Raw genomic sequence first — 21,886 nt, forward strand, 5'->3', positions numbered from 1 at the left:
TGCAGTCTCTGACGAGACAGCCAGACGTTACGGAACGAGCTCAGAGCTCATTATTTCCGATCTTGGGATAGGCCTGAGACCAGGCACACACCACACACCGGGACAACAAGGTCACAACTCCTCGATTTACATCCCGTACCTACTCACTGTTAGGTGAACAGGGGCTACACGTGAAAGGAGACACCCAAATATCTCCACCCGGCCGGCTTGTGAAGCCAGCGCTCTAACCACTGAGGTACCGGGCGTGTGTGCAAGATCATATCACTTGCCACCCAATATACTAAAACATGGGTTCTCAACCTGGGGTTTGCTAACCCTCACGGGATCACAAAAAGATTTCCAGGGGTACTTAGATGGTTGATCTAATAATATCCTTTGCAGTACCATTGCTTATTGAGTTAGTATCATTCACTAAATTAAGGTTCTGTTTGATGTCAAATTACTGGGAATTTGGGTATATAGATTGTCTTATAACTCAAGGGGTTCTTAAAGAGAAAAAGATTGAGAACCACCATCCTAAAATGAAACGGTTTGCCTCTCTCTCTCTCTCTCTCTCTCTCTCTCTCTTAGTAGTTACAGGGTATTGCAATGATAACAGACGTGGATGGAAGAGAGAGGGGCGGTTTCAAGGGTATGCGTTGTTTATGGCGAAGTAAATTAATAAACAGTAAATTAATAAACAGTAAACTATAGCAAATAATTGTCGTCTGGATTAATTTTCTATGTCACACTGAGACAATCTTCTGATCCATACAGCAGTGTTCAGGCAGGAGAGCACCAGAGAGTATTGTGGGAGGGATAGCCCGTAAAAATGTAAAATCATTGAACTCAAAGACTCAGAGTAATTTGGTTTAGCCTTTTTAGAAGGCAATATTATATTATTTCTCAGTATGTACCTGTTACCTTACACCATAAATATGTATACCCTCACTCATAATGAACAAAAATTGAAGTGGGGCGGGGGCTTCATCCCCTTCTGCCAACCCCCACCTCCCCATTAAATTGATTCTCCACTGACGGGCGGTTGTTTATGAACAGCTCCATTGACTTATATTGTGCTATCATCGCAGCGTTTGAACTGCGCGGGACAAACCATTTATATGAACATCTTAGGGCCTCAGGCCATACCATAGAGTCTACGGTATGCGCGGTGTGAGGTTGGCAGGCTTACCTTTGTTGTAGTTCTTTATACAACAATAAATATATCAATCAGTACAATCTTAATTTATTTATTAATTCAACAATAAATGTATCAATCAATCAATCAATCAATCAATCTTAAAATTAATGTGATCTGATACATCTCTAATGGCTTACCATACCATAGGTCTGTGTCAATAATTGACAATTAATAAAAATACAAATTAATACGAGTTATTTCGGTAAAATTCATAGTTTTCGTTCAATTGCACAAGAGAAAATGGATAAAAAATTTTGACAGAAAATGTATATAATTATTTTGGGAGACACAATCTTATGAGACACTATCATGAGTAATTGTCATAGGTAATTGATAATAGTGTTAATATAGTACAGAGCTGAGTGATGAGAACATATTATATGACTTACAATTAGATTACATTCGTGAGCACCATTGGGTTGCTGATATGTGCAGTGTAGACTCAGTTACAATTTTGTAAAACCTAAGTTGAACTTGATATTGGTCCTAATTCTTTAGAAATAAGAAATAAGCAATGATCATTACTGTCATGGCAACGGAAAGGAAAAGGCATTTGGCCATAATTCCAAAAGTGCTAGGGTGGTCGGCCGGCAGGAGCAGACGACATCAAGTAATGCCAAGCTGCGCCACACAAATGTACTATTCTATGCTTTCCTCCTTGACGGATCCCATTGTACAGTTCTTGAGACTAATCACAACTTAGATACTCAGTAGTGTGGCAGTCACAACACCTCATTACGTGATGGCTTCCACTTATAGAATAATAAAGGTGGTGTTGGCGTAATGGAGAGATGTGGCAGCGATAGCCGAGTGTGGCCGAGAGGGGGCGAGCGAAGGCCGGCCTTCTTCTCAACCACAGTCCCACCACCACCGCCATGTTGGGAGCCGTGTCTCGGGCTTGTTCCTCTCTTCTGAAGGCGGCCAAACCTGCCTTAGCCGCCAACAACCTTCAACATGTAGGCAGCAAGACTCTCCCTGCATTCTTCCCAGCACGTAAGTATACTTGAGGGTGAAAGACGGGCAGATTTTGAGTGTTTGAAGGTGTGGGAGGTATTGAACCGGTAACCTAGGAGGGAATATGGCTGCCGGCTTTTTATCTCATGACCTAAGGAGTGCCTAAGTTCCTCAACGTTCCCTAGCTTTACGCAGGCTTAGGAGAGGCATCCAAGCCTCTACTGAGCGATCAGTAGGCAGGTAATGGTAAGTGGTGGTGGTGCATTGTTGGGTTCGGAATATCAGCTGATAGAGGCAGCCATGTTATGTTGCCGGTTTGTTGTCTGGCCACTTCCAGGTAGGCAGACACTCACCTAACCGGCTGTATGGTGTGCCTATCTGATCCCATGCACCACACACTCACAAGCAACGCCATTAGATAACATTGCGGGGCCGGCTGTGTTCAGTGGTGCCGGTTTACTTGGGTTAGCTATGGGGTTCATGGGGAGGGTATAGGTACACGTAATCCAGTTAGCTCAGGTCATAGTCCACTTGATATGCAATACTAATGCTTTGTGGTCGAAAGTTCATGGTATAATCTTGGTCCAGCCGAGAGGGAAGCACAGTCTCGGATGAAGCAGAGTACAAGTCAGCAGCCAATTTGACTTATTTTGTTTTTAAATTTATTTGTATAAGTAGAGATTGTACACCTATTTATACACCTAACACTTTAAAGCTAGCATCATTCAAATATTCAGATTCTCACAAATGATTTTTGGACCGTATGTATAAAGTAAGCCTTTGACTATAACCCCAAATTCTCCCTGGTCTTTATGTTATGTGGCTTGCACTGCTGATATATGTAATTGTACTTCACTCACCCTAGTTATGTCCAAATTTCTCTAAAAGAAAAAAAAAAAAAAAAAAAAATATATAGATAAACTATACCTACGATTTCTTCACCTTGTTGATCCTTGAGCTCTTAAATGTTTTCTTTAGTTGATTTGCTGTTCTAAGTTCCTTTGTAGTAATTTCCCAGGAAGTTAGGTCATTAGTGTTAACTTTAAGTTTCAGAATGAGTGGAACCCTCCAGATGGTATGCACAATTTATAGAATATATTTTACCAAAGTAATGATTATGTAGGGAAATTATTGCATCAGATATAAACTTCAATTTGAGTGCAAAACTTTTTTTTTTTTTTTTTTTTAAATATACAAGAAGAAAATTGACAAAGGAAAAAAAAAAAAAGCCCACTAAGATGCCATTCCCCATGCAGGTCATATTTTTAACTGTTTTTGTTGGTTAATTTTGAAGTATAAAACCTATAATAATTTACTGTCTCACCAATTTATGGTTGGGGAACACAAGTGGTCACTTGAGGCTACTTCAATGGAGATGATAGCTTAAGAAGGCAATCCTGACCTGACAACCATTTGCATCACTTAACCATATGTCTGAACAGTGTTTTTGATAGGGATAGGTGGAGGTTGCGGTGTCGTGCCCAGCTTCTAATTAAGAGATGAGGTAAAGATCTAAGAGACAAGACTCTAAACATTCTTGGATTTAGGTAGCTTTTTGTTTTTGTGCTGGGTTTTTTTGCCACATGATGGTTTATAGGGTAAAGTGAAGCTTTATTCAGACCCCTTGGTTGTTACTGATCTCCTGCAGCAGTCACCAGACACCCCCACTGATAACTTTGATAATGCACAAGTTATGTTGACTCTATCCTTTTATTTCTGCCAGTGTCATGTGTTGTATTTTCTTTGCTTGGCTGAATTTCTTTGTAAGCGATGTGCTGCTAAGACATGAACAAATTTGGCTGAGAGCCTTTCTTCTGAGTTTTGCATAGCCTGATTTGTCTCTTCATCTAAAGAGATTGGATCTGCTTGGAATTTAATTTGATTAGATTGGTACATGTGTAAATATGATGAGAATGAGATTTTGCGTGACAGACCTCAATGTGGTGACACATCCTGGCCAACTGAAGATGAATAATGCCAGTTAAATGTAAAATGTTATGAGAATGAATTATGACTGAATGTTTTTTTTCAGAGCGCAAGTATGCTGCTAAGGCTGAGGCTGCCACCCAGACCGGCACTCCCACTGGCAGAATTGTGGCTGTGATTGGTGCCGTGGTGGACGTACAGTTTGATGGAGAGCTTCCACCAATCCTCAACTCTCTGGAGGTGGAGAACCGCTCCCCTCGCCTGGTGCTGGAGGTTGCCCAGCATTTAGGCAAGTGTTTGTTGGCTTATATCAGCTGTAGAATTGTTTCTTTTGTCTTGCAAGTTGTTCACTTTTCACATTTGTAACTCAGTATTTTATTCTTAAAATTTAAAGAAATACATTGATACTTTTAATTATGATGTCACTACTGTTATATTCACACTACTATTTGTTTGAACTGTTACTAAATATACGGATATTGCAGGAGAGAATACTGTGCGTACCATTGCTATGGATGGTACAGAGGGTCTGGTGCGAGGCAATGCTGTGAAGGACACCGGCAGCCCCATCTCCATCCCTGTTGGACCAGGAACACTGGGTCGCATTATCAACGTCATTGGTAATTAAAATCATTCTTACAATAACATTATAATGTTCCTATGTGTGAAAATCATGAAATCAAAAGAATTAATTTTGTGTTTGAGAGGAGATTTACAGTGTTGTCTAGTAGGTGTTTAAAGGCAGTGTCACACTAGCACTTTTTCCGTAGTTTTTTAGAAAATCGACAATATTTTGGCTGCGGCCTGTCACACACAAACAGTGTCTCATCGTCACTTCCTGCCAACACAGACTGACAAATTAATGTAAACAAACATGGAGGCCACGCTGCGGCAAAGATACGCTGCTCTGAACGTAATACTGTGTATTACGAAAGTTAGACGAGCTAAACAAACCAAAAAGCGTGCATGGATGTGTTCATGGTTAGTGGTAGAACCAATGCACGTAGAAGCAGGTTGAGGAGACGCAGCAAGTCTTGTGGTCTTGGTCTTGGTATGTAAACAAAGGCGGAAAATTTGCAGACGGAAACGATCCCTATCGTCTGACAAATTCATGCAATAAGTTCATGCGGAACGTTGAAAAATAGACGGAAATCGCATTAATCAACGGAAAAAGTGCTAGTGTGACATCACCTTAAGTGGCTGTGGGACATGAGAAGAGTGATGTGGACAAGGATTAACAGTCAGGATAAGGTTCAAGCTTGATAGTTTTAATTTGAGAAATGAGTTCTCAAGGAGTGTGGTGGACAGAATTGATTTTGTAATAAGGTTGCTAGTTAATTCAGAAGGTAGCTTTAAAGATGAGTTGCTAGATTTATGGATAAAGATGATAGATGAACAAATGTGTAAGTCTGCTGGCTTAGATTCTAGTATGATATTCAGAATGTTATATTAGCTGTTTCAAATGTTTATGAAACCCTTCCTGTTTTATCAATGGCACTTTTTAAGTACCCATTATTCAACCTCATAACCTATAATAGTTACATTGTTTATTTAGTTTAGAAATTTTCTTAAGTAAAACTTGAATGCACAGGTGAGCCAATTGATGAGCGTGGCCCCATCCCAACGGAGCACTTCTCTGCTATCCACGCTGAGGCTCCTGACTTTGTGGAGATGTCTGTGGAGCAAGAGATCCTGGTGACTGGCATCAAGGTGGTGGATCTCCTTGCCCCCTACTCAAAGGGTGGAAAGATTGGTAAGTGTACCTCTTTCTCAGAATGATATTTGTTCTGTGTTTGTGTGAAGTTTCCCTTTTTATCTTAACTCCAATATATATCAAGCATAAGAACCTTGAAAGATAGGTTTTGAGGAGGGAACAAATCTCTATTAACCCCTAAAGGACTGGAGGTGGTTATATTTTCCATCCCGTGGGGACCGGCTGTCTCGTGCTAAGCCCCAGAAATTGCCTGTATTCACCTACTCTGTACGCTTAACCTACATTACACGAGTGATTTAAATATACTTTGTACTAACCATCAAGTCTTCCTCTTTCCAATGACACCATACAGAAGTGTACATGCCGTGGGTATGGAGATACAGCAAGTTGAATATGAGAAACTTTTGATGTTTGTCCTTGAAGTGTCCAATTTCTCTCTTTTTCTATGGAGTAAGGAAAATGGGAGCTCTGCAGTCTCTTTTCACAAAATAAACTATAATAAATGCTTTTCCAAACTGTATAACCTCTCGTGTAGCTAGCGTTTTTTTTTTTTTTTTTTTTTTTTTCCCTGCAGTTAAGTGTGAGGGACATTATAGCCTAATTTGTGTAGTAGATGTGGTAAAAATTATAAGTACACTTATTACAATCTAGTATTTTTTTTATTTTTCTTTATTATCTAGGACAAAGCACAACTAATAATTAGAAGAACAATAGCATATACAAAAATGTTGTACATACAGAGGATGTCAAAGCATGTGCACATTCTTCTGAATCTGCTATGGATATTATTTAGCAATATCTTTCACTGTCCTCAGTAGGACAGTAGCAGAAGTATCATCATTCCTTGTGCCCTCATCTCTTAGCTGAAACTCAAAATCACCCAATAGGCACAAGAAAGTTTTTTCATGTTCCAGCCTTATTGCACTTTGACAGATGCAGGTGTTGTCTAGTACAGCCTCGTATTACTCGTGGCGTTGAGGTGGCCGGGCTTTGGGGAGCAGTCATGGAATCGGACACATTGAAATCACTGTTATCACTTTTTTCCATGATAAGAGCGTGGCAGAGTCTGAATGAGCAGCGATAAATGCTTGTGGGCAATGTTGTCATCGAATTTAATGGTAATGGAAAAAAGCGGAAATAGCTAAACATAGCAGAAAACAGGAAATCGGTTATAACCGCCTGCAGTCCACCGCCAGTAAGTCGGGTATAATTGCCTCCGGTTCCTTAGGGGTTAAACACTAAGAGAGGTTTGCACCCTTAGGCTATCCTAGCAAACCATTAAGCATTTATTGTCATGGATTAAGTATATGTTACTTAACATTGATGTTAGAGTGCCTTGTGTTCACTGATCTTGTGTACCACAGGTCTGTTCGGTGGTGCCGGTGTGGGCAAGACTGTACTCATCATGGAACTGATTAACAACGTTGCCAAGGCTCACGGTGGCTACTCTGTGTTTGCCGGTGTTGGAGAGCGCACCCGTGAGGGCAATGATTTGTACCATGAAATGATTGAGTCTGGTGTCATCTCCCTGAAGGATGACACCTCCAAGGTATCCCTGGTGTACGGTCAGATGAATGAGCCCCCAGGTGCCCGTGCCCGTGTGGCTCTGACTGGACTGACTGTTGCTGAATACTTCCGTGACCAGGAGGGACAAGATGTGCTGCTCTTCATCGACAACATCTTCCGCTTCACCCAGGCTGGCTCTGAGGTGTCTGCCTTGTTGGGTCGTATCCCATCTGCTGTGGGTTACCAGCCAACCCTGGCTACTGACATGGGTAGCATGCAGGAACGTATTACCACCACTAAGAAGGGTTCCATCACCTCTGTGCAAGCTATCTATGTGCCTGCTGATGACTTGACTGACCCTGCCCCAGCCACCACCTTCGCTCACTTGGATGCCACCACTGTGCTTTCTCGAGGCATTGCTGAGCTGGGCATCTACCCCGCTGTGGATCCCCTCGACTCCATCTCCCGTATCATGGACCCCAACATCATTGGCCATGAGCACTACAATGTTGCCCGTGCTGTCCAGAAGATTCTTCAGGTAACTTAATATTGACAAAACTTTCTTTGAATTCCGAATCTTTGAAAGCCCTTTTTAGCAATTTCAACTAACTTATTTTGTAATTTTAGGCAGCTATTGTCCCAGTTACTGCACACTGGAAATGTAACCATCTCAAACATAAGGTTCATCCTTCACTGTTCCTAAAATCATTTGTCATACAATATTTGTTTATTTGATATTATTCTAGTTTTGATAAAGTTTTATGTGTATACTAGGCATTTTACACTTGCCTGATACATTGAAACCTATGTTAATGCATCCATTAACTTCAAGTATTGTCTTCGATTGCAGGACCACAAGTCACTGCAGGATATCATTGCCATCCTGGGTATGGATGAATTGTCTGAGGAGGACAAGCTGACTGTGGCTCGTGCTCGTAAGATTCAGAAGTTCCTCTCCCAGCCTTTCCAGGTGGCTGAGGTCTTCACTGGCTATTCCGGAAAGTTTGTCTCTCTGGAAAAGACTATTTCTGTAAGTGTTTACTATTTATTTATCTAATGTTTTTTTAAGATTTAAATCTAATCAATTATCACCCTTCACACATGCCCAAACCATTGTGACACTCAATGCTTGAATGATGACTATTGACTTTTAAATTGTAGTTGGATGCAAGAGGGATGGATGTCTAAGGAACCAGGAAGTTTGATTTTACGTAAGGTAGAATGCAGATTTGTCGAGTAAATGGAAGCAAAATCTATTCAGATGATTGACTGCCAAATTATTTATTAGTGGGGTGCACGAAAACTTGTGTTTATTAAGTTTAGTGCTTTACATGAAAAATAAAACTAGCAGATGTTTTTATGTGCCATTTCTGCACTTGAGAAAGTGATGGTAAGAGAGAGAGAGAGAATTTTCATTCCATTATTTATTCTTTTAGGTTTTAATTTGTTCCTCAATATGCAGAAAGTCACAAGGTATATTGCTTTACAGAGCTTCAAGGAGATTCTGGCTGGCAAGTATGACAATCTTCCTGAGGCTGCCTTCTACATGCAGGGTGACATTCAGGATGTGATAGAAAAGGCAGAACAACTGGCAGCCCAAGGAAGCTAAACAGGAATCCAGCATTTATGTACAGATATTACGTTCCAATATAATAATTCTCTGTGTAGAGTACTAAGCTCAGAGAACTGTTAAGACTATGGCAAAACATGGGTGTCCTATTGAAGGATACAGTGGTGTTGTATAGATTCAAGTGAAAATGTAAATTTATATAAATAAATTTAAAAGTAAACTGCAGTATTTTATGCCTCTTCTAATTATATGAAGAAAGATTGGGATGGTTGTTGGATGTATGTTGTGTGTATGTGAGTGGTTGCAGATATTTACTTGTGTAGGGTGTTGTAATAGGTGTTCTCTGTGTTTGTGTGTGCAGAACTTATTCCTACAGGGTTAGTGTTATTAAATCACTTCCTAGTTGGTGGTGTTGAAAGATATGAAGAGGTTAAGGATCAAAATAGGGAAACATGGTTATGAAATGATGGAATTTTATTTGAGAAAGCCAAAGAAGGCAGAAGACAAGTGAAAAGAGCTGTCTGAAACTAAAGGGAGTGCTGATGAAATGTTAAAAACTAAGGAAATACTTAAGAGTGTAAGGAGAATAAGCAGAGGGTCATTAGTATTGCACAGCAGGGTGAAAGCAGAGGATGGTAGGATGAAATGGGAAGAGTTTTGCAACTTCTATTCAAATTCAGAGATTGAATGTGGACTTAGAACAATTAGTAATGATTAAGGAAAGGTTCACCAAGTGGCAGTTAAAAGGTAATGAAACCCTTGCTTAGCTTTGATGAGCGAGATAAAGATGCTGGAGATGAGAGAAGGGATCGATGCTGGAGGTGAAGAGATGAAGATGCTGAAGAGGAGAGGAAGATGCTAGATGTAAAGGGATGAAAATGCTGGTGACAGATGGAGACTGGTGATAATGAGATGATGCTGTAGGTGAAGAGATGAAGATGCTGATGATAAATCTAATTGATTTCCATAATGAAACACCGTCAGAATCCCAAGTAGATTTCTCCATTCGAACTTCTATGTGGAAGGAAGGTAAAGGAGCCTCGTAAGATAAGTAGAACGTTAAGGAGAGAGAGAGAGAGAGAGGGGGGGGAAATGGAGTGGAAATAAAGAGCGTGTGATCTTCAAAGGAAAAAAAAAAGTTTTACTAATGGTTATACGAAAATAATAATGAAACAACTAAATATGAACTAAGAGCGGTGCCACGAATACATGGATGGAATCGGGAAAGGTGTGACACTGCAACAGCTGTATAGAGAAGAAGGCATTATGGGGACATACGCGTTGAAAAAAATATATATAGTAAGGAAAAAGAGAAGAGTGAATGAACTTTGGAAAATAAGAGAAAAAAAAAAGGAAGAGAAAGAAGAGAAGAGAGGACCCCGACAGAGAAGAGGGATCGGACGTCAGACAGTGCCGCTTCCAAAGCGGGACGAGGTGCCACCATGGCGTGCGGCACACGGACACAGGAGGCGAGGGGAGGGCAGCCTGCTCCACCAAGGCAGTGAGGCAGCGAGTGTCGTGCGGCACTGTACCTCACTGCCGCGTGATGCTGTGAGTGCTAAGGGCAGCTCCTCCGCTTCACTGATTGAAACTGCCCGCAGCGGCTGCACAGCACAAAGGATGGTGAGCAGCTCTTGTTCGCTACGCAACGGCTGGCAGGTGCCCGCTTTGAGTTTAGGTATATAATGTAATTATGTATTTATGTAACTATGCATCATTACATCTATCTTCAATAAACCTTTGATAATCTCCAGTGCCAGTGCAATCACTACACACAACTCGCAATTTTTTTTCAGTTATTGTTTTCTAATAACTAATTTTAAAACAGCAGTGATGATTCAACAATAAAATTCAATAAAAAGTAGCAAAAAAGTCGCTAAGTAGCTAAATTGAAATTTTGGTAGCTAAATCTCACCAAAAGAAGTTAGCTTCAGCGACTTTTTCGTTAAATTGGCAACTCTGTTAGATGACAATAATGTGATAGGAAGAGCAAGCAATGTGATTTAACCCACATTCTATCTTCTACTTATTTCACACTTTCCTTCTCACAAACTTTCTCTCTCTCTCTCTCTCTCTCTCTCTCTCTCTCTCTCTCTCTCTCTAAAAAAAAAAATAAATAAATAAATAAATAAATAAAACGCTCCTTGCCACCACTACCACGGCCAGATGTCACCAGAAAATGTTTGTGCAGTTGATAGCATCCTTACTCAGCACAGAGGGAAGGTGCCACTGCTGCCGCGCACTTGAACCTACCCGTTGTAGCTATACGCTCAATATATTCAAGAACTACGATCTTCTATTATTCATCAGTGTGCCCGTGGATGACTTGCGGACCGTAGATGTACGGCATCCCGTCTACCTCTTGGCAGTGTGATTGGCTATAACACTAAAAGGATGTGGCTCAAAAAGCCGTCAGCATGATGTGATTTGTCACAGTACGGAAATATTCCTTCCTTGACGTATCATGCGACACCTCAAGAGGAAAAGGACAAAAAAATTTCTGCTCTGCATTTTCACTTTGGCAATGATTGAGGCAAGGCGTGACATCATCTATGGTATTGAAATAGTAGTGCGATGTTGGTGGTGAGAATGAATAGTGGTGAAAATACTGCAATCAAAGTGGTGGCGGTGGTGATGATGAGGAGCGATGGAAATACAGTAGTACTGATGGTGGTGATGGTGAGTGATGGTGAAAATACTACAATAAAAGTGGTGATGGCAATAAGGAGTAACGGGAATGCAGTAGTGGAGGTGGTTTCAGTCACCTGGTATTACAGTGATGGTTGCCAAGGAACGGTGTCTCCACCACCACGAACAAATCTAGTTTCACATAATTTTCCCCGCCATTGTTTGCTTTGACTCATACTTTTGACAACGCTAAGGACCTCTCCAAAGGATCTTATCAATCCAATTGTCTAACAAATACGTTTGAATTCTCTTGTAGTTGTATTACTGTGTACTTAATATGTTATCAAAACTATTCAACAAAACGGGAACACGTTTTAGAACTATGACAATTAATGCTATGAAAAAAAAATAAGAACTTTGATGGCGGCGCGAACTTGCTTCACCACCTGATAAGCAGACGACCCAAGTACTTCAGTAACCAATTTCATCTGATAAGCCCTGTGTGCATTTCGGCGCAACAATGCATGTGTAAATCAGCAAGGGGAAGGGAAAGAGTAGGTGGTTTATTGATGTGCCGAGTGACTCACCTGACCTGGCTTATTTATATATCTAATCATTGATCGTGATCTGGAAGGACAGGGTGAAATTTACGACTAGTCATAAACCTAAGTGAATTCAGAAGTTTGCATGCCATGAAGTCAAGGAGACTGCTGCGAACCACACACACACACACACACACACAGAGAGAGAGAGAGAGAGAGAGAGAGAGAGAGAGAGAGAGAGAGAGAGAGAGAGAGAGAGAGAGAGAGAGAGAGAGAGAGAGAGAGAGAGAGAGAGAGAGAGAGAGAGAGAGAGAGAGAGAGAGAGAGAGAGAGAGAGAGAGAGAGAGAGAGAGAGAGAGAGAGACTGGTCCGCACCATTAGCATGTATTTCTCCTAAAGGTGACATTGTTTTCTTAGTGTGCTCAAAGGAAGGCGACAACTCTATCCATAATGTATCAGATAGGCATGAACATTTTCATTAACATTTCAGTTTTCAAACCAATAGTTAAATGTACACTGACCTGTAAGCTACTGTAATGTACAATGCAAATAAGTCAGCCTATGTGTACACGTAGAGTTTGCAGTGGCCTAAAATCCTGTTAACACCATCAACGAAGGAAGGAAGGAAGGAGGCAACAGTTCGTCGGGTGGGCGTGATTAATAATGTTGTCGTTACTGTGTTTAGTCTTTGTTTATATTGCGGTGGTGAGCAAACAAGGCATTTCATCCGAACCGCAGTGCTTATACGTGAAGGAGCTATACTTTTTTTCTAATATTATGTCTCATTAATATGATAGTGTAAAATGTGTTTGTTAACGAAAGCTGATAAACCTTCAAGACACTCCATCACTATATAGTGAGACGCGAGCAACACCTAAAGTTCATGAAAGCTTCTAAGTGTGTGTGGGAAACATACAGATACACAATGTCGCCGAGGGTTGTTCACATCGGCTATGCTGCCTGTTACGTGGCGCTCACTTGGTGTGAAAAATGTCCGTCTGTGCAAACCTGCAGGTGTTCTTTCTCTATGTAGATAGAAGTAACGATTGTAACATCTGTGGTGATAGCCGCACCTGTGGAACCTTCAGATGGCTCAGGTCAGTGTTTGGTCCATAATAACGTCCTCGCTGAGTTTCATCAGTTTCCTATAGCGTATGTGGCAGACAAAGATCGCCAGCAGCACCTCGGTGGTCCCCCCTACGCCAGTGCAGTGGTCACATATTACCATGGCTTGTGCCTGTGAGTGTATGTGAATTCGTAAACATGTCCAAGGACAATGAACTATTTGGTGCGTGCCAGATAAATACAAGCAGAGCTGACAAATTTGGAGGAAATAATTGACCACTCGTGTCAAGGCGCGGCAACTCGTGGTTCGCAGCATTTTCTATCCTGAGACATTCGACCTGTGTTCACTTCTTACGAGGACTAGTTTCCCATCGACAAAATGCCTTTGTCAACGTTATGCCGTCCTCGGTTAGTGACTTTGTACATCCTGTGTGGATTTATGGTTTGGATGATGCCTCTGTGGAAAGGCTGGCTCGATTCTTCACGTCACCTGCACCGGACGGATTGGTTCAAGACTGAATGGAAAGCATGGCTCGCCAATCTTAGCATATCGCTTTCTAAATCTCCCCAAGTATTCCGCAACCCTCCAATTTCCTCTCAATCTTTTTCGGAAGAGAGTGAACATACCTGGAAGACCATTCTTTTCTGGAACAAATGGTTCGGCCATGAATGGTCAGCGAGGTGAGCAGAACAGTTTCCAGTATTGTAACAGTCCCTCATCTATCTCCATCTCTCATCTACCTCCACTTCATTACCTCTTGTTACACAGAGCCTTGCAGTACCTTTGTACCTCGCATACTTCTTCACGCACCGTCTTTGGCATCACGCTGCTGCTTTTAGTTTCAATATCATAACAATATAGTTTATTTCATATACATAACTTATCTTTCAAGCAGCGCGCACTGATACTGAGCGTCATGTGTAAAAGAAAAATAAAGTACTAATGAATAAATCTAAACAGAATTAAATACAAAAAATTCTTTGGTTCTCACAATAATTTTTCCTTCACTCCATTCCGTCCGCCTCATCTACATGTTCTGATCTCTCTCTTACTTCACCTCCAGCACAGACAAAGTGCTAAGGAATTCCGTTCCTTAGCACTCTTATCAATCCCTATTGCCCCACAGTCCAGCATAACTGTTTCACATCTTTGCAACATTCACGTCTTACTCAACTATCCTATCGTCACCATCACACCATCTGGTGACCTCCATGCACTCATTGTTTCCAGGTTCGGCCCCACCACCCCAGAAGAGCTACGAATACTTGGCTGTCCCAGCTGGAGATGCAAATTCTCCACAAATCACAGGGACTTATTCACAGCTGACGCAGTGGTCTTCGAAGCCAGCGGGTGAGGAAGACACTTTCTGAGATTCAGTGTAAAAGTTTTCATGTAAAATGTGTCATCATAACCTACCAGGGACCCTGTAGGTCTTTTAGCGATGAATCTAAGGGTCAGGAATCTAGGGATGAAGTATATAAGAGGAGAGACGAGTCTCTGTGGTCCGATATCTGGGATTGGGTGACACACTGGATAGGAACAACTTGGGACGAATCGCATAGTGAATCAACCCCTGCCATGAGGGAGGTGGTGAAAGAAGAAGGGGAGCCAGCAGTGGCAGCAGGTGTTTATCATGGCTGGCTTCAGCTAAGTCGCCAGTGGGTCCATGGATGTGCTGTGAGGAATAGGGCGAATCAACAGTAAGGGACCAAGAGGAAAGGAATCCGACAATAGGATGAATTAGAGGAAATATAGACAGAAAGGCAGTTAGATGAATAGAAAGGTAAACAGGTACTTAGATAGATAGATAGATAGATAGACGGATAGTTACATAATATTTAAGCTGTGTGAAGAGAAACAGGGATGGGTTGTTTGCGGCCATTATTTCGAGTTTTGAAGACTGAATTTTTCCGTTGACAGACTCCAAGGGTACCTGAAAAATATCCCTCGTCCCAACTTCCAGCGGTGGGTGTGGGTCGCTGTAGAGTCGCCCATCTCAGACATGGGGCGAACTTACAGCAACTCAGCTGGTAAAATGAGTCCCTTCATTAATTGGACCATGACGTACCACTCAGGGTCAGATATTATGGCCTTCTATGGACACTTCCTCTCCCGCGATGCCACTGTCAGGTGAGTGATCTTATGCCACCCCTGGTGTTGCATTGGAAATGGTACTCTTATTCCATTAGTTCATAATTATGTTTCGTATGCTTCCCTCCCCTCTCTATGAAAAAGTCACTGGCCGAGGGGAGCGCATACATGGTGCTTCCATCCTTCACAATCGATTAGTTTAAATTACTGTTCATATTATTAATGAAAAAAAATCTTGATGCAGGATGTATGTTTATATTTAGCCTTCACGAAACATTCAGTGATGGAGCTGCAAAAGGTTTTGTTTTATTACCATCTTCTACCATGAAACAGACGTCCACACTGAGTTAGCGAGGCGTATTCGGAAAGGCAACAAATTTTTGACTTTTAATGAAGACACGATTGTTACTAACAGGCCACTTCGACCGAACCTGATGTCTGAGCACAGTGCAGCCGTACAGAAAGTCCAAGCGGCGCTGGACCGCGGCGACACTCTGCAGGACGTGATGGGCGACAGCTGGAGACATTTCGTGGAGCGGCCCCGTGTGGTGGCCTTCATGACCAGCCACTGTTTCACCTACTCAAGACGCGAGGACTACGTGGATGAGCTCCAGAAATACATAAAGGTGGATAGGTGAGTGCTGGACGTTAATTTATCTTGCCTTCCTTGTCACGATAAACAATATTTCTTCCCTTTAAAAACTACAGAGGTGGCTGGCCGATAACTGGGAAAAGAAAAAAGAATTGTGTTGCTGGTCAAAAATTAAGACGAAAAGATCTCTAGTTATGATGTCATGATTATATAGACATTCAAAGTGTACGGAGTGTGGCGAGAGTGGCACGAGGATTTGTCTTGAGAGGGCAGGCGGCAACTAAATGATGTCTGGTGGTATCAAGACACGAAGGGCAAAGAGGATACAGGAAGGGACCACATCAAGCATATAGGCCCCTCACCCGCTACGTAACCCCTTGACAGCAGGTGACTAAATAATTCAAATTTCAGAACGGACATTTCAATACCTTTATATCTATCCTCTTAAGGTACGGCAGTTGCTTACAGAGAAAATGTGGCAATCGACATCAACCCATTACCTGTTGGGAGAATATACTGAGCAAAAACTACTCCTTCTATATGGCAATGGAGAACTCACTGTGCAACGAATACGTAACTGAAAAACTCTACTTCGCTCTCGTGTACAGGATGGTACCAGTGGTGTGGGGAGGTGAGCCGTGTGTGTGTGTGTGTGTGTGTGTGTGTGTGTGTGTGTGTGTGTGTGTGTGTGTGTGTGTGTGTGTGTGTGTGTGTGTGTGTGTGTGTGTGTGTGTGTGTGTGTGTGTCAGTAAGAAAGGAAAGCTATGATGGAGAGAAGTAAAAATAATATCAGAGAGAGAGAGAGAGAGAAAATCACTACTAGACAACAGCTCTCTCTTCTGACACGTCTCCTTTGCACTCACCCTCCACCAGGCAGTGAATACGACAAAGTACTGCCGCCTCACTCATACATCAACGCGCGCCACTACCACCCCCGCGACCTGGCTGCCTTCCTACTGCGCCTTCGTCAGGACCCTGTAGCTTACGGCAGGTGAGAGAGAGAAAGAGAGAGAGAGAGATCATATGTAACGCTATAGTCCTTCCTTAACATTCAAAACACTCTGAAAATCGTTAACAAGGCCACTGAAAAAAAAAGAATACTATCTTTTTCTATTTAAAGCGCTACATAACTACGTATTTCTATGTATGTCTCTTTGCGCCCCTTTCACGGTACCCTCCCGTAGATATCACCTGTGGCGTGGATACCTGAAGGCAGTGATGGGAGGAAGCTTCTGCGAAATGTGCCACCGCCTACATACGGACACGGAGCCCAGCCGCCACAAGAACATAGGCAAGTGGTTCGGGAAGAGTGGTAACTGTACCAGAGTTGCAAAGGGCATGTTCGCGAGTGACGCCTGGAAAAAGTACATCAACAGCACGACCACCGGCAGTAATGGACCAGGACAGCAGGATACCGCGAATAGAGGAACTAAACAGCAATATATCAAGGGTAAAGGAACCAGAGAAGGGGGCAGCGAGAGTAAAGGAACCAAGCAGAATGATATCAAAAGTAAAGGAACCAGAGAAAAGGACAGCAAGAGTAAAGGAACCAAACAGAACGATATCAAAAGTAAAGGAACCAAAGAAAAGGACAGCAAGAGTAAAGGAACCAAACAGAATGACACCACGAGTAAAGGAACCAGAAAGAAAGACAAATCAGATGACAGATAGATACACAGCTCAAGACAGGTAGATAGGTAGATAAATAAATGGAAAGACAGACACACAGATACACAGACAAACACACACAGACAGACAAATAGATAGATAGATAAATAAAAGGAATGACAGAAAGATTGATAAGGAGTTCAGTGTTGTGTGTGCGCGAGTCTGTGTGATTGGTTGGTGTCTTCAGGATCATGTACACAATTCGCGGTGATGAACCTTTCTGGGCGGCGCTGAGGACGCAGAAAGTGTGACGTATAGGAGACAGTCAATGTCCGGACCCCGTGCTGGAGGAGGACATTTGGTGCTCGTGCCCGTGGAAAGCTGCCACTTGAGCGGAGAGCAATCAGCTGTCACGGGAGGTAAAGACGTCATCACTGAGCCAGCCAGCAGCGCGTGTCTCTTTCTTGTTAGTTTTTTTTTTTTTTTTTTCACGACAAAAATAAAAAATAAAAATCGTACAAACGGTTTTTACATTGCTCTATAAGTCTACGGATATACACGTGCAGGTTTCGCTTATTAAAATGATAAAATTCTTAGATAAATGTAAGTCAACCAACAATGCTACACGTTAGTGGCTCCCTATTTTTTAGTTGCGACACTCAACACAGCTCACAGCTTCAACTTGGATTGAGAACCTAAAATATGGCAAATTCTATCGGCCTTTTTTCTTTATATTTTTGTTGCCCTTGTAGTTGTAGCAGTTCCTACCCACCATATTCATGTTACAATTCTACATGTTGTCTTCATGCAGTTTTTTGCTACCAATGCAGTGAATATCAGCAAGTATAAGAACCAAACAGTGCCTTCGATCATGGGCTCACCACTGCTCCACACCATGCAGCCTGGAGTTGATGGCCCCAGAAGAGCGGTGGCGCGGTGTATGATGGGAAGTCGTGCAGGAAGAGTGGCATAGTACTGTTACACATTACACACCACTATCTCCACAATATCTCCACTCCCTCACACTGAGACCACTCTCTAGCAACGCTCCAACAACTAATTCGGTCATCATGCGCTTCTCTCTCTATTCTTGCCCTAAAACAGCAGTCTCCCTTCACAAGAAAACGCCGTGCGCTAAGTGTGGGAAAACGAACAGTTAAAACACAAACTTATGTATTTTCAAATAACACTTAACAAATATTGACCATATTTAATGATATCACTATTGTTTACTAGGCATTGTTCATTTTGTAGAGACTACCTGGAGACATATATATATATATATATATATATATATATATATATATATATATATATATATATATATATATATATATATATATATAGAGAGAGAGAGAGAGAGAGAGAGAGAGAGAGAGAGAGAGAGAGAGAGAGTATTTACCTAGTTGTATTGTACAAGGTTCGAGAGGGGCTCATATAGTGTCCTATCTCCATATCTCCATTTATCTAATTTTTCTGTGTGTAATTCACTTCGGTCGCCTGCTGGTCACCCAGCCAGTCTTCCCCATTACGGAGCGAGCCCAGAGCTCATAGCTCATAGTGAGTGTGTGTGTGTGTGTGTGTGTGTGTGTGTGTGTGTGTGTGTGTGTGTGTGTGTGTGTGTGTGTGTGTGTGTGTGTGTGTGTGTGTGTGTGTGTGTGTGTGTGTGTGTGTGTGTGTGTGTGTGTGTGTGTGTGTGTGCAAACCAATACAACCTTGCCCTGTTAGTGATACCACGAGCGGCGGGGCGGCAGTTATCCATTTCTGGGTCAGTTTTCTTCCTGACAATTCACTCCTCTGGGTTTACACAATTCCTCTATTTCTCATTGTCGTTTATAGTAATAGTAGTGTGTTACTCCAGTTATTTATAGTAGTAGTAGTAGTAGTAGTAGTAGTAGTAGTAGTAGTAGTAGTAGTAGTAGTAGTAGTAGTAGTAGTAGTAGTAGCAGCAGTAGCAGCAGCAGTAGTAGTAGTAGTAGTAGTAGTAGTAGTAGTAGTAGTAGTAGTAGTAGTAGTAGTAGTAGTAGTAGTAGTAGCAGTAGCAGTAGCAGTAGCAGTAGCAGTAGTAGCGAGAACAAGTGGAGGTAGCAGCGGGGGAAGAATACACGGGATAGGAACATTCCCAGAGTGAAGACAGCAGCGTTATCCTTCTGCATGGTGAGTGAAGTTGCCTGAGGTGGGCGAGTCATCACTGTCAGCTGCGGCACAGTACTCACAGCGACACCAAAGCCTCTGTTATCACGCCCACCCATCTCGCCTCAAGTCTTGGGAACGCCACTTTTTGCACCACGCCCGCGACCCACCCCTCCTTCCTGACACAGCATCCTCCACCCCCTCGCTACCCTTCCCTTTCACCGTCTTGTAGTTGCCTTCACGCTCACCCTTCACCATCACCCAACATTCCCACCACCTAATACTACTCGCTATTCACTTCTATGTTTACTAGTATTCAACAGCTACAGTTAGGTGAAAATGAACCAAGAGATACTGCAAAGGTTACTCTCAGAAAATTTGTTGTTTTAGAGTGTCAAAACCAGTCTAAAATTTCTCGCGCGTTATCTTTCAAAGTATTATCATTATCTTTTTTTTTTTTTTTATCGCTGATAGTTTTCACAGAGAAAGCATATTTGTGAATTCTTCAACTAAGGAGTATAGCATTGGTGATTGCATGAAGGACATTTGTTATTTATTCACTCATATATCCTTTTTCTTCGAGAGATTTTTAGACCACTCCATTCAAGACGGCATTACCAATCTCCTTACCTTTTTCCTTTCTTCATCAGCAAATTTAGTCTCATCACCTAAAAACATTAGACAGACAGACAGACAGACAAGCAGACAGGCAGATAACCCCAGCAATAATCACACACCATTTTAGTTACTAGAGAGACAGACCTTTAAATCAAACCCCCTCCCTACATTTTTCACCTGCAGGCTAAAAGCAAAACATTACTCGCGCAGATTCTCAACAAGCAAAGGAGTGGCGGTGGGTGGGGGGAGGAGGAAGCAAATTGCCACGCCGCCCCTCCCCTTCCAGCCTCCTTCCTCTCCCTCGCGCTCACTCCAGCAGGAAAAATAAAGAAGATGATCTCATGGTTATGCCGCCCGGGCCCCCTTCTGCTGCAGCTCAGGAGGAGGGCCAAGAGGAGGAGGAGGAGGAGGAGGAGGAGGAGGAGGAGGAGGAGGAGGAGGAGGAGGAGGAGCAAAATATGTTGGCAGGTGGCCGGCGTAGGAACAGGTCTGCAGCAAAGAGAGAGAGAGAGAGAGAGAGAGAGAGAGAGAGAGAGAGAGAGAGAGAGAGAGAGAGAGAGAGAGAGAGAGAGAGAGAGACCCACACCCACACACACACACACACACACACACACACACACACACACACACACACACACACACACACACGTATAATATTAAGTTATTCTTGTATAATATTAAGTCTTTAATTGTTTTGTTTTGTTTTGTTTTTCAGTTTGTACAAATACATCCACCACTTTTCTGTAAATTTTCAGCCTTCGGGCTGCAATGTCTAATAAACCGTATTATTATTATTATTATTATTATTATTACACACACACACACACACACACACACACACACACACACACACACACACACACACACACACACACACCAATACTAACGCCACCAATAACTCTCTCTCTCTCTCTCTCTCTCTCTCTCTCTCTCTCTCTCTCTCTCTCTCTCTCTCTCTCTCTCTCTCTCTCTCTCTCTCTCTCCCTCTCCCTCTCCCTCTCCCTCTCTCTCTCTGGATTGACGGAGGCGGCGGCGTGGGAACATGTATCAGATGTTGCTTACCTGGGAAGGGCTAAGCTGTCATGCATCGTGATACCTTTCCATCAGATGCACGTGAGGCGCTGGGGGAGGACGGGAGGTTACATTGGAGAGAGAGAGAAGGGAGGAGGGAGGAGGGAGGAGTGCAAGGGAAGGGCAATGACAGGAAGGAAACGGGATGGGAAGAATATAAGAATGTGATTTGGGAGGTAAGGGAATGAAAAATAAGAAAAGAGAAAGAGAATGACAATATATCACGTGACCTTCTAATTCGTGTAACATCGTGAACGGGAGGGAAATAATAAAAGGTAAAAGGTAGAGTGTGATTTGAGAGGTAAGGGAATAAAAATAAGAGAATACAGGACAATATATCACGCGACCTTCATATTCGTGCAACATCGTGACTCGTGACAACCCGGCAGACACACACCAAAGTCACAGTTTTTTGTTTTGGAATTAGATAATGCCAGAAGACTCGTGAGCGTTGCCAGACCCACAAACCTTTCTGTCGGCATCTCAAGTTTACAGTCTGAGACGCAAGTACTCATGTGTGGGCGGCGAGTGAGTGAGTGAAGGCTGGGTGAAGGGTGGGCATGTGGGAAGAGAAGTTTGGGAGTGGGTGGTGATGAGTGTTAGAATGGAGGGTGATGGGTGGATAAGTGGCTGGTTAATGGGTGAGTGTGGGTGGTGATGAATGGAAGAATGGAAGGCGAATCGTGG

General features: G+C 42.5%; 2 protein-coding genes across 2 annotated transcripts; both read left to right on the forward strand.

Moving 5' to 3' along the window:
* The first annotated feature begins 2,013 nt into the window (after positions 1–2,013).
* LOC123499256 (ATP synthase subunit beta, mitochondrial) lies at positions 2,014–9,070 on the forward strand. Its single transcript, XM_045247052.1, has 7 exons — positions 2,014–2,173; positions 4,167–4,349; positions 4,546–4,680; positions 5,652–5,813; positions 7,139–7,818; positions 8,131–8,310; positions 8,770–9,070. Exons 1-7 carry the CDS (start codon positions 2,056–2,058, stop codon positions 8,887–8,889), a joined length of 1,578 nt encoding a protein of 525 aa, XP_045102987.1. The 5' UTR covers positions 2,014–2,055; the 3' UTR covers positions 8,890–9,070.
* A 3,301-nt stretch (positions 9,071–12,371) lies between these two features.
* Positions 12,372–17,895, forward strand: LOC123499181 (alpha-(1,3)-fucosyltransferase C-like). The gene is made up of 7 exons (XM_045246890.1): positions 12,372–13,766; positions 14,317–14,436; positions 15,007–15,216; positions 15,593–15,811; positions 16,219–16,400; positions 16,643–16,760; positions 16,954–17,895. Exons 1-7 carry the CDS (start codon positions 13,465–13,467, stop codon positions 17,438–17,440), a joined length of 1,638 nt encoding a protein of 545 aa, XP_045102825.1. The 5' UTR covers positions 12,372–13,464; the 3' UTR covers positions 17,441–17,895.
* The last annotated feature ends 3,991 nt before the right edge of the window (positions 17,896–21,886 follow it).

Source organism: Portunus trituberculatus, chromosome 49 (genome assembly GCF_017591435.1).
Source record: "Portunus trituberculatus isolate SZX2019 chromosome 49, ASM1759143v1, whole genome shotgun sequence".
In the NCBI taxonomy this organism is placed as follows: domain Eukaryota; kingdom Metazoa; phylum Arthropoda; class Malacostraca; order Decapoda; family Portunidae; genus Portunus; species Portunus trituberculatus.

What these genes read in the sequence shown, in the direction of transcription:
- LOC123499256 (XM_045247052.1), top strand. Translation starts at nt 2,056, where the DNA reads ATGTTGGGAGCCGTGTCTCGGGCTTGTTCCTCTCTTCTGAAGGCGGCC. An exon ending in TCGCATTATCAACGTCATTG is followed by an intron (nt 4,681 to 5,651) that starts GTAATTAAAATC and finishes TTGAATGCACAG; the next exon opens with GTGAGCCAATTGATGAGCGT. An exon ending in CTCAAAGGGTGGAAAGATTG is followed by an intron (nt 5,814 to 7,138) that starts GTAAGTGTACCT and finishes TGTGTACCACAG; the next exon opens with GTCTGTTCGGTGGTGCCGGT.
- LOC123499181 (XM_045246890.1), top strand. Translation starts at nt 13,465, where the DNA reads ATGCCTTTGTCAACGTTATGCCGTCCTCGGTTAGTGACTTTGTACATC. An exon ending in GTGGTCTTCGAAGCCAGCGG is followed by an intron (nt 14,437 to 15,006) that starts GTGAGGAAGACA and finishes TTCCGTTGACAG; the next exon opens with ACTCCAAGGGTACCTGAAAA. An exon ending in TCCCGCGATGCCACTGTCAG is followed by an intron (nt 15,217 to 15,592) that starts GTGAGTGATCTT and finishes TGTTACTAACAG; the next exon opens with GCCACTTCGACCGAACCTGA.